This window comes from Polypterus senegalus, chromosome 17 (assembly GCF_016835505.1).
Source record: "Polypterus senegalus isolate Bchr_013 chromosome 17, ASM1683550v1, whole genome shotgun sequence".
Lineage (NCBI taxonomy): Eukaryota > Metazoa > Chordata > Cladistia > Polypteriformes > Polypteridae > Polypterus > Polypterus senegalus.
Genome location: NC_053170.1, coordinates 47,600,000 through 47,612,978, shown reverse-complemented (window position 1 = coordinate 47,612,978; position 12,979 = coordinate 47,600,000). Strand labels below are relative to the sequence as shown.

The 12,979-nt window shown below is 37.9% G+C and overlaps 1 protein-coding gene across 1 annotated transcript; it reads right to left on the bottom strand.

Annotated features, from left to right (window-relative positions):
• Positions 1–7,238: 7,238 nt before the first annotated feature.
• Positions 7,239–9,897, bottom strand: marcksl1a (MARCKS-like 1a). Its single transcript, XM_039739743.1, has 2 exons — positions 9,599–9,897; positions 7,239–8,575 (listed from the first exon to the last, which is right to left on the bottom strand). Exons 1-2 carry the CDS (start codon positions 9,677–9,679, stop codon positions 8,000–8,002), a joined length of 657 nt encoding a protein of 218 aa, XP_039595677.1. The 5' UTR covers positions 9,680–9,897; the 3' UTR covers positions 7,239–7,999.
• Positions 9,898–12,979: the final 3,082 nt, after the last annotated feature.

Below are 12,979 nucleotides of genomic sequence, written 5' to 3'. Positions count from 1 at the left end.
GCAAATGTCATTTCTTTCTGTTAACCTTTCATCCACATTCTTGGGAAGAAAACCAAATAAGAAAAAAAAATTATGTGGCCTTCACAAATATCAATGTATTTGAAATATACAAAGTTATGAAAGTGTCCCCTCAGTCTAATTTTTTGCATTACACCATTTTTGTAATAGTACATTAGTTAGATGATGTGTTGTAATAGTAGTATATACTATAGTGACAAAGAATGAAGGAAAAATAATGATACTTGTAATTAAATCCTTGGATGTGTGAAAAAAATGACAACCTTGAGAACTCAATCCAGTCAAACTCCCTTTGTCTACTACTACCAAAGCAAAGTTTATCAGCACATCATCCTGATTAAAGGAAGTTTACCAATATCCTGAGGCCTTGTGTATGAAACATATTTACATTTGAAAATGTGCATAAGCTATTTCTTACACCAAGACGTGATTTATAAAATACAAACTTAGCATGGAAATTGGCATAAAATTACAGAACGCTTCAACCATTCCCATGTTTTATACAGAATATTTTGGTGTTGGCATTTTAGCAACTACAGACAGCTGGATAATAGTGAACAGAAAATCTAATTTTATTGTGAATATCAATGATGTGTCAGTCACATTGTGATGTGTGTCTAGCTGTCTAGCCATTTTTTTTTCTAAACCAAGTTGTTGAAACCTATAATGGAACAGGGATCTTGTGATTTTTGTGCGATAGTCTCTGTAATGTAGACTCTACTTTGGCACAGAGCAGGACCAGGATATCTAAATCAGCTTTTAAGTTAGTCAATATCATGAAAAGAAACGCAAATACCATTAACGATATTTAAATGTTACAAAACTTGTGTTAAGTTTATTCATCTACCTATTTTAAATGTGGAAAAATATTTTAGTAAATTATAAATTGTACACATAGTTTAGCATCTGGATGTAACTACATTAACTAGTTTGAGAGTTGGACCGTGTTCTTTTATTCATTTACTTCATCAAAGAGATAGTTAACACATTTATTTTTTAACCATTTTTTGTAATGTGTGACACAGTTTTTCAGACTGTCATGTTGCCGTTTGTAAAGACGAGGATAAACTGCAGCTATGGGAAATACTGTTTGAATTGCTAATACCAACTACTGACGATCTATTTGCCAACAGAATTTTTCAGGTACAGTCATGGCCGAAATTATCGGCACCCCTGGAATTTTCCCAGAAAATTGTTGCAATTACAAATGTTTTGGTATACACATGTTTATTTCCTTTATGTGCATTGGAACAACACAAAAAAACAGAGAAAAAAAGCCAAATCTGACATCATTTTACACAAAACTCAAAAACCGGGCTGGACAAAATTATTGGCACCCTCAACTTAATATTTGGTTGCACGCCCTTTGGAAAAAATAACTGAAATCAAGCGCTTCCTATAACCATCAACAAGCTTGCTACACCTCTCAACTGGCATTTCCGACCACTCTTCTTTTGCAAACTGCTCAAGGTCTCTCAGATTTGAAGGGCGCCTTCTCCCAACAGCAATTCTGAGATCTCTCTATAAGTGTTCAATCGGATTTAGATCCGGACTCATTGCTGGCAACTTCAGAACTCTCCAGCGCTTTGTCTTCAACCATTTCTGGGTGCTTGCAGAGGTATGTTTGGGGTCATTGTCCTGCTGGAACACCCATGACCTCTGACGCAGACCTAGCTTTCTGACACTGGACCCTACATTGAGCATTGGTAGTCTTCAGATTTCATGATGTCTTGCACACAGTCAAGGCAGCAAAACATCCTAAAACCTCCACCATGTTTGACTATAGGTATTGTATTCTTTTCTTCGTAGGCCTCATTCCATTTTCTGTAAGCTCTATCTTGGTCTCATCTGTCCACACGACGTTCGTCCAGAAGGATTTTGGCTTCCTCAAGTACATTTTGGCAAACTCCAGTCTGGCTTTTTTATGTTTGCGTCAGCAGTAGGGTCCATCTGGCTCTCCTGCCATAGCGTTTCATTTTGTTCAGAAGTCAACGGATAGTTCAAGCTGACACTGTTGCACCCCGAGTCTGCAGAACAGCTTGAATATGTTTTGAAGTTGTTGGCTGTTTATCCCCCATTCGGACTATCCTTCGTTGCTGTCTTTTGTCAATTTTTCTCTTCCGTCCATGTCCAGGGAGATTAGCTACAGTGCCATGTGTTGTGAACTTCTTGATTAATGTGCGCACAGTGGACATAGGAACATGAAGATCTCTGGAAATTAAAATGAACAAATGAAAATATTGTGCAATTGATTTAGGTTTCCCTAAATGATTCCAAACTGTGAATGTGCTCAAGTTCTATGCTTTTTTTTTTTTTTTTTTTTTACCCAAGACCAGTACTTGGGAGCTGGAGCTGCAAGATATCCCCTATCACGAAACATGCACATTGCACCCACGCCAGGGAAATTTCACACATCTGCTGATTTAGAACACTATTAGAGTAGAATCCTCCTTAATTAAAAATACATCTTGAATGATAATACAACATTGTCAGTGGCACATACAGTAGTAACACAAAAACTGTCAGTTACATTATTTAGTGTGACCATGTGCAGTCGTGCCGTATTTACTGATTGATTGTTGTGTGTATACAATTATTTTTAAGCTTGAAGAATATTGTACTTCATCTTAAGAGTAAATTGCTTTGTAAAAACATAGTAATCTGTTATGTGTGGTCACTTCCAGTCACTCCAAGATTAACACTAGAAAAATGTTATTACCTGTTGTCTCGGGTGGAGATGTAGAAAGCAATGGAATGAATCCAGTTGAGCTAAGAATCTAGAAAAGGCAGGAAAAGCAATTGTCTTAAATGAGAAATATGTAAAATACCACTCGGCCACCAGTGTTTGTGTCAGATTTTTAATACGCGTACATTGATGTACAACATAATTTTCAATTGCATCATATATATATTTGTTGGTAATGCACAGAGCATCTCTTCTTATCGACGTGGCATCACAAACATTTTAAAGAGTGACATCTGCTCGGCAAACGGGCAGTTTTCTAACTTGAGAATGTTCTAAACTTTTTTTGCAGGAGTTGTTTCACTGTTTTGCTAGTTTATTGAGCATCCTTAAAATAAAGAAGACACAGCATATACTGGTGATTTAGGAGAAAAGAATATGCAGCTCAAACCACCTTAACTGCGTAATTGCCAAAACCTAAATTAGGTGGCATCTGTTGTACTTTACCATTTGATCACTATAGCATCTTTCTTAGCAAAAATACAAAGCCATGAAGGTAACCCTATGTTAAGGATAAAAATGATCAAATTGTGTTTGCCTTTCTTTCTACCTGTCCATAATCAAAAAGATGCAACATTTATATCTATGGAAATTCTATATGAAGCAGTTTATACATTAGGAAATGAAACCTAGTGCTTCTTAATAAGAGTATGTAACCTAAAGCCATTTCATGCTGGGTTGTGGACCTAAGTGAATTGTGGCATGTTCATTGAAACATGCAAAGAATTTCCTGTAGTCACCCTTCACCACCTTCCACCCTCAAATAGGTAAAACTCCAAGTCCAAGATAAGAGTTGCAGAGTTTTGAAATGTGGCACAAATCTGAATAATAACTGCAAGACTGGATTTTCAATTGTTTCTTCTATTTTGAAAAAGCACATACATTATGAAACGTGTGATCATATTAAAAGGATACGCATTTTAAAAATGCAAATATATATATATATATATATATATATATATATATATATATATATATATATATATATATATATATACTGTACTTTGTCCTTAAAATATTACACTTCATTTTCGTTCACATTATTTTTATTTTAAAGGAGGGTGTGTGTTTGAGTTTTGCAATGGACTGACTACCTTGTCCAGCGCTCTTTTCCACCTGGCGCCCAGTGGTGTTGGGCAAACCCGCGATCCTGAATTAGATTAAGTGCTCTGACAATGTCATTTGTTACGTATAAAGTCTCAAGCAATTAAAGCATATACTGTATTGTAGCCCATACAAAGAAAAGAAAGTGTTTAGTGAGATGATTTCCACTAGAGGTCACTCTTGGGTTTTATATAGTTCATAGCTATGTCTCAGCAGTGATTACTTTTAAATTTTGAGTATTGCATAGTGCGAGGATCTTTAGCACACTCGCATTATGTCGGGATAATATATGTGTGGTGATTTAACCAATCTTTCATTCACATAACCCCGTTCGTAGTAAGTACCATAGTAATGAGATGTACCGAACAAACAAGATTACGATACAGAATTTAAATGATACGATCTTCAACACGACGAAGCCAATATGTTACCATTCTCCAGCTCGCGTAATTCAATTGCGTAGCAGCCTCAGGCGCAAGGCAGGAAATAACCCTGGATGGTACGACAGTTCATCTAAGGGACAACTCAGGCACACACTTACACTTTTAGGATCGCCGATTAACCTAGCACGTACACCTTGGGGAAAAAAACCACGTTGCCACTATGTGGGGAAAACATGAAAACCCAAATCGAACAGGGGCCAGGCTGCATTTCAATGAGATAAAAACACTTACCAATGTATTGTGACTCTTCGGTTAAATATAAGAAGCCTAGTTTGGCACTAAATTATAACTCAAGAAATTGGATCTGTGCGAGTGCGAATATCACTGTGCCATCGTGTCGCTGTTAAAGTGATCATTTCCTTAACCCGTCCAGGGCAGGATCACAAGACAGATTGGACCTATCCTAGCACTCATCTGGTGCAAAGTAGCAACAGCACCATTGAATGGCGCTCATCCATTGACAGATTGAAAACGCTCTTACACATACATACACACGTTGTAATTTAGGATTGATTTAATGATTGTGGGAAGAAACCGGAGCACCTGGAGGAAATACTCGCGTACACTACGAGAACATGCAAACTCCACGCAGGGCAACTAAAAAGGTTGGTGTCTTTGCATTCATTTCCACTATTTGGTTGTTTTGACGGATGAGAAGTGCGTTTTTCTGTATGCTTACGAACGCTATGGATGGTCAGCTTTGCTTTCCTCGTCTCCACTTTGTAACTCATTTCTTAAGCTGATATCGAATAATATTCACCGCTGAACTTCACCTTCACTTATTTGGCCAGACTGAGCCCAAATGTCTGCAGTTTCCAACTCGTGAGGCTTTTACTTCTCCTTGAAATTCAAATGATGTTGCACGTTTCTTTGTCATATATTTTGTTTAATCCTTACACAGCTGCAGAAAAAGTGGTATAGGAAGTTGTATTCAAAGGATCCAGCCTCTGTCCCTTTTAAAGTGGGTCGTCCACTTCACGTTCCAGCTTCTTTCTTCATAGGTGAACTTCATATTTGTAATTTATTAAGCTCGCGTCGGGTAATGGAGGTAGAAACACATTTCCTTATAAAAAAAAACACTTATTCTAATCATTTAGTGCTTTCCCAGTTTTAAACATCCATCAGATTCACAGTTCTTTTAACCGCTTCACATCCGTAAATATGTCATCAAGTGGAGAAAGGCAGCACTGCTCTTACACGGTCACAGACGCTAGGGGCCGCTGCGGTACACGGCTTGCCGGATTTGTTTTCCCCCGTTTCATTCAGAAGGCTTCATGTCTGGACTGGACATGGCTTTATGACCGTTTTTGACAGTATGGCAAGGCAGACTGCTTACTGACAAAAAAAAAAAAAGATGCTCTCACATTGCTCAAATAGTGTCGATGAGATTATTGAATAAAAATCACTTCATAACTGAAGGTTGAATATGACCGAATCCAGAAATTGATGTGCCAGATCCCTTGATTTTTTCTGTTTAAGAGTACTAGAACATATGTACGAGAATTACTTCACCTGTAACCTCACTTTGTAATGCTCTAAATGAGGGCAAGTATCATTAAGATACTACATAATACATAGTGAAAAAGAGAAGTGATGGCTGGGACATTGACTTTTGAATGTCATGATATTTGGAGCAACACACAGAGCCACTCCTTGCCTCAGTGTGTTTTAGGAGACAGAATACATTCTCATTGTATTTATTATAATTGGCAGATGAATCTCATTTATTTTTACTTCTAAATTCAGACCATTTTCTTATACAAATCAGTCTGCTTTAGAAGGATGCAGAGCTCCTGGAAATATACAGGAGACTCTGCAGTTTGGCGTATTTTCTTGCAGACAATTAACATCCAGCCATTATCACTGAACAAGTTAATCTGTTTATATTGCCACGAGAAATCCAGAATATATTAGGAACTTGGGACATCAGCTCAAAATAGTTGGGGTTAGCTTGCCCTGGCACAAAACCAGGTCTTGTTTGAAGATGCAAGCAGCAGATTGTTAAAGTGAAGACCGAATCCTCACATTGTCGGGGGGCGTATGTAGAAGGATGGAACTATAAAAAGATGCCGAATACACCAAAATGGATCCATCAATGTTAGTCCAGTGCAGTTCTCCAGGATGGAAACATCAAAATGGCACGGCCACAGTGGATTGGTTCAAAACTATGTTAGCAGTTTCACAAACCCACCCCACCCGTAATGCACATTTCTTTTTGCGCAGATACCACAAAGGGAGAGAGAGTGTTGACTATCAAAGGGTGGCTTCTTCTTCCATAAATGTCCAAGGATCCGTCCCATTTTAATGGGAGATTGGCTTGTGACTTGCATTGACACAACCAGTTTCAAATATCTACAGACATTACTTACCAAAAATTACAAGTTTCTCTGTTGTATCACCTGAAGCAGAGTGAGGGGCCTTTTCAGCCAATTAAGAACCTCTTTTCTACTTTCATGCATCTAGAGCTCTGCAAGATACCGAAGCATCTAAAAAAGTTTAATTAGTAATTTTCAGCAATTATATACAATAATTCTCTGCTAATGGACCAGGTTTATATACACTTTTACAAAATGTGCAGTTTAAAAAAAAACACAGCTGTTACCACAACAGCAAACCATCGTGCAACATCGTTTAAAACCATAAAACCTCATGTTATCTAAATCTGACACCTGGAGTAGAAAAAAAAAAATCCTTTGCAGCTCCAGGTATTAAATCTTCTAATATGGATAGGTATTTGCCACTTACAGGTTCTAACATATTGGAATATGGGGAGGAAAAAAGTGTAAATACAAAAAGAGGATTTGCTTACCAGGTACCAAGGAGTCCAGAATCAAACACCCATATCAAAGGAAATTGTGCTTCTATACAACTATTAAACCCAAGTTTACCAGAAGAGGACCTACGCCATTAAAAACCAAAATGGAGTTTTATGCAAGACAAGACTTCAGGGATGGAACATTTATTAACCCTTAACATTACAATAAAACATTTTAAAAATGTTAGCAAAGAAATAAAATGCCAGAAATGTATTTACAAAGACAAAAGCAGACTGACAGGGTGCGGATTACCAAACCCTCCCATTACTTATTAAAAGGTGAATGCAGTAGAGTCAAAGCTTTGTGTTTTAGCCAAAATAAGCACAAAAATAAACCTTAAAATTATTAATTTGTTGATTCTATACAGCACAAAATACTTAAAAACATGGGTAAAACAAGTTAGGAAGAAATTCTATAAACTGAAAGGATTTTCCATTTTAACAGTGTTGAGGTGGACTAGTCCATTTAAATTGCAGTATCAGGTACACTCCTCCAAAACTGTAAGGTGAAGAGGTGGATGGCCACCAAGAGATTTATCTAGCAGTTCATTGTGTGTCTTATTAAATAGGAGACAAACTGTCTAGAAGAGGAAACGTCCATGTACTGCATACAATCCAAACGTTCGAAGGCCAACTGTTACCATTCCCCAAATGTCAATAGACATGAAAACTGCCCAAGAACTGCTTTTGCCTGAAACCAGAATCTGCATAAAATGGGAGGAATAGTTCAAACAAAAATACACAGGAGACCAAAGGCAGTGAGTCTGTGGTTAGATTGATGGGAGTGAAATCTGTATGAACGTGGCCACAAGTAGTCTTTGTTTCTTGGGGAAAAAAAAAATAGCCAAGAACAGTCCACAAAATTAACGAAATTCACTACTCTTCCTTTTGCTCACAAGGGGCAGTCGCTGAACTGGACTCTTCTGTATCTGCTGGTTTAGAAGCAGCCTCTGGCACAGCCTCCACTTTATTCTCAACGGCCTCCTGCTCCTCTACTTTGGCAGGGGTCTCCTCAGCCTTCGGCGTGGCTTCATCTTCCTGTTTCTCTGCATCTGGCGCAGTTTCTTCTGCTTTGGGTTCAGAGGCAGGCACACTTTCCTTGGCCTCACTTGTTGAGGCATTACTAGCCTCAGCAGTTGGGCCATTTTCTTCAGTCTTGGCCTCTGCTTCTTTGGTATTCTCACTGCTCCCTTTCTTATTTTTTTTAAGGGACAACCCTTTAAACTTGAAAGAATTCTTCAAAGAGAACTTTTTCTTCTTCTTTTTGGGCGTCTCCTTTGTTGCCTCTCCATCTGCCTTTGCCTCTTCAGCTGCTGGTGCTGGTTCAATGGCATCACTGGCTGCAGCTTCTGTTTCTTTAGGGGCATCAGCAGAGCCATTCCCATTCACTGGGGTTGCCTCACCCTCTTCCTTTGGAGAAAGATCTCCGTTGGTCTTGACATGTCCATTCTCCTAGAAGATTATAAAATGGTAAATTAAAACGGTGCTCGTTATATTTCGAACATGTCTACTAGCTATAGGAAAGATAGCAAAAAAAAAACCCACCACACACCACATCGTTAAAGCTGTTAACAAAAATGACTATGTAATTAAAAAAATGATATTATATATATCTCATCGGCATAAACTTTATAAGAGACACACCCCATATAACCTATACCCGATAGACGGCGCCACTGAGTAACCAAACGTGCCGCAAACAAAGGAATTTAAATACCTCTGGATCGCTAATCTGCATTTAGGATGAGCAGAACCTTTTCAGCTTCGGATACGTATTAAAAAAAATAATTGATGAAAACCTCGACTTGCTATGCACACATAATGTTCGGCAAGAAATGAACCACATGCAACGATGGTGCTGAAACAACAGTCCACTACCACACCTACAATGCACACGTGCGGATGGGTAGCCTTTCCTTTGTGAGTACGTGCAACACACGCTTTCTCTCCCCCCCACCCCCAAGCTCCCTCGCTCTCGCCCACCGGGTAAGCGAATCACAGCTAGAAAACCCCGGTGTTTAGTCGTGACCTCCTTTGTTCTCAATCACCTAATCGCTAGAACGATCGTTGGAATTTCAACGATTCATTGATGCCGAGGAGGTGGGCAAACTGTGGGGACGTGATCTTCTGTGCACTGCCACTGGTCAGCGTTTATGGACCACACAAAGCACTATGTGGACTCAACTCCTCACTTGAAACCCGTTTACTATGGACTTCCACAGGAAAGGCAGCGATAAGTTACACCTTTCATTCATGAAATTAAGACAACCGCTCTCGACCCTACGGACCAGACAAGATGCCCTGCTACACTCACACTGTTGCATCTCAATCGCCTGACGCGGGCTTCTAGTCTCATTCAACATCATTTAAGGTTTGCCTACAGCCATTACCAGCACTACATTAATTTTAAATATATGTTCAAACTGTTACAATGATCCCTCCCGATTATGACAAAATTTGGGAATTTAAACTCACCTGGCCATTGGCTTTGGCGGCTGGTTCATTGACAACGGCTTTTCCTTCGACGATAACACCCTTGGACAAGTGGGATCCCATCCTTGCCTTCGGTATTAAAAACGCAAAATTAAAAAAAATAAAAAGTAAAACTAAACCTTTTGTGGGTTTAGGTTAAAAGCTGAGAAGTAAAATCCAGATTGAAGCAAAAAAATGAATTTACAAATAAAAAAAAAAAATCCTCAAGAGGAAAAAAAAAATCCACCAGATTGAACTCTTCTTTGGAACGACACCGTCTTCCTTCGGTGTCCCGAATGAAATGTAGCAGTAACTGGGCTTGCAGCCTCAAAAAAACAAGAGTGCTCCGCCCATAAGGCAGGGCAGCGTAGCGAAGAAAGCCAATAGGAGCACAATAGTGGGGCGGGATCAGGCTGAAGAACCAAGGACGAACCCACCGCCGCACAATGTGCTTTTTAATTACGACTTCTGTGGAGCAGCGCGCGTTGTTTGGAGTGTCGGCATAAAGGGCCATGTGGGTTGGGCGTTTCTGCATTTTGGATGTTTATTTTTGATCGTTTACTTTAGGGCACAGACCGAAACAAATAGTAAACGCTATATCGCAATGTATTTGTTTTGCTATTTAACGAAATATCTTTTCTAAATTCAGTATGAAATGAAAGTCTGAGCTGATCGAACCAAAAAAGATCAGTAATATATAAAATTGAACTTATAAATGATAGTTAGTTGTGTAGCGGTTAAGGCTTTGGATTGAGGTTGTGGGTTTACATCCCGCTACTGAGACTGTGTGACCATGAGCCATTCACTTGACCTGCCTGTGTTCCAATTGGAAAACCAAAAGAAAAGTAACCAATTCTATCATAAATTTAGTAAGTTGCCTTGGATAAAGGAATCAGACAAATAAGTAAATTTAAATAGGTAGTAGATAAACCATTTAACAATAGTATTTATTTGAAAAACAATACTGTATTTGTATTATTCATTTTTGGACAAGTGGTGTGGCTTAAACAACCAAACTCCCTTTGCCTTATCTTTACTCAGTTTGATATACTATTCTGTCAGTGTCTGATATAAAGAATTGTTTGATTCATCTTGTATGCTAAATGTACAATTATTTGTGATGCCACTGACTATGAAAGGGCTAATAACATTCAAAAGAAGTACAGTTACTTATTTAACTTCACATCTTTAACATTCATCCATTCATCTTCTATGCCTTTTTAATTAAGACAGTCTCTCTTTTGTCTTTCAGAGTTTTTTATGAGATACTGTAACACTGCATTGATCACTTTGTGTTAATTTTTAAAAAATCTGTTTTCTGAGTTTATGTGTTAACTCGGCCCTGAATTGCTACTGTTGTTTACTTTACAAAACTAAACTAACAAAAATATCTGGGCAGAGAGGTTGATTAAATGGGTTACCCATTGTTTTGTTTGATTTATCCTGTATTATGATGTGATTTTTTTTTTCAAAGTACTAAGAAAGACGTTCTATCAAAGAGAGATTTTTAAAGTTTATGATGTTAAGATGAAAAGCACAGAAGTATCCCATGTTGGTTTCTGTTTCCTGCTTTGCACCCACATGGCTCTTATACTCTAAAGAGAAGCATAGACTTGGCTCCCTTTTACAATGTTGGAGGACAAACCAAATTCATAAAATAGATGGAAGAACACTATCAGAAACTGTTTCTAATGTGGTGATAAACTTGTTTCATTCAGTTTCATATTTGCTTCAAATGTTTACTGTAATTTTGAATGCGTTTTAAAAATGCGTAATGTTCAATAATAAAATTACCAAACCCATACAAATTTATCCTTAATTATGTTGATATAGACTGAAATTAAAGGTAAACATATTTTTAAAAATCTACATACAAAGAGTGTAATATGCAAAAAATATACAATGAATTTGGTTTATAAACAATTTCTTGAACATTATGCTATCCATTAATTAATTGGATCTGCTTAATCCATTTGTAGGATTACTTCTGGCTATAGAATAGAGTGTAAAATGGGAACTGTCCCTGAATCTCTGTTCATCCCAGGACACACTTGGACAGACACAACCCCACGCTTACTTACACTATGACACGCTGAAGTGCCAAGTCATCAGATTGTATATCTAGAAGACAGGAGGTGAATGTGCAACCTGCAAACAGACAGTAGCTTAGAAGAACTGAACCCAGGTCCCTGGAACTCTGAGGCAGTCCAATTTACCGCTAACTCAGCTGTGTTACTTATTCTTTTATTAACAAATTTTGACTCTTCATAAGGTGATGAAGTACTACATTTGGTAAAATGACAGCTGCTCGTAACCACAAGAGAAAACATCTGGTTTTACTTTATTTCTGTTGGGGAAGCATTGTTATCCTGCTAAGATGCTGCCAGGTCAAGAATATGAAGTATTAACAAAGCTATTTAAAAATTAGTAGAAGTAGGTCATGAACAGTTATGCAGCCCATTGGCGTCTTCCTGTCCTAAACCTCCAAGAGAAGACAGCCAGGATGTTTGCTCACTTCCAAATGAATAAAAAGCTGGAGATTAGGTTTTTCTTATTCCTGGCGGGAAAGTTAGTGACACTGTTAGAGTGTAGGATTTGCAGATGAGAACAATTCCCTTAAAATGAAGTAATAGTAACTTAAAAATGGAAGCAGGAAGGTCCACTAAAGAGGACATTTAGTGAGGAAGGCAGATGACAATATGCCTGATGGTTTGTCCTGTGGTGAGGGAGTGAGCACAGGAAGAGCTGAGATGGCACAAGTGTTAAGTCTATCCGATCTAGTCTGCAGTTTAATAGATATGTGCTACTGTATTCCTTTTGTTTATGCCATTTATTTTATGGAGCTCCTACCTTTCCATAACATTTTTCAATACGTATGGTGCAACTGCTTTTATTAACTACAGGCCAAGAACATTAAGCAACCAGTGAGTCAGTGGGGAGGACTGAATGGCCAACTCGGTATATTCTGCCCAGTCACCTTATCCAGTAGGTCCAGGAATATTGCTGTTTTATTGTTTTGTAGAGGTTGGCACAGCAGTGTACTTTGTTGCTTCCCAGTATCTGTGCCTGAATTCCAGACAGTTCTCTGTGCAGTTGACATCCATCATTTAACATTTATTTATATAGCACATATTCATACAAAAAAAGGTAGCTCAAAGTGCTTTACAAAATGAAGAATAGAAAAATAGAAGACACAATAAAAAATAAACATAAGTCAACATTAATTAACATAGAATACACTGTAAAAAATACTGCGTTAAAATTACTTAAAAAAATAAGGCAACAAATTACAAGCAATATTTTTGAGTAGATTTAATATACTGCACTATTGAGTAAACTTAATTTATTAATTAACTCAAATTTACCTAAAGTAAATGAGTTTGA

Excerpts from the sequence above, each read along its gene's own strand:
- marcksl1a (XM_039739743.1), bottom strand. The coding sequence starts at position 9,679 with ATGGGATCCCACTTGTCCAAGGGTGTTATCGTCGAAGGAAAAGCCGTT. Across the intron at positions 8,576-9,598 it reads CCGCCAAAGCCAATGGCCAG|GAGAATGGACATGTCAAGAC; the intron begins GTGAGTTTAAAT and ends ATAATCTTCTAG.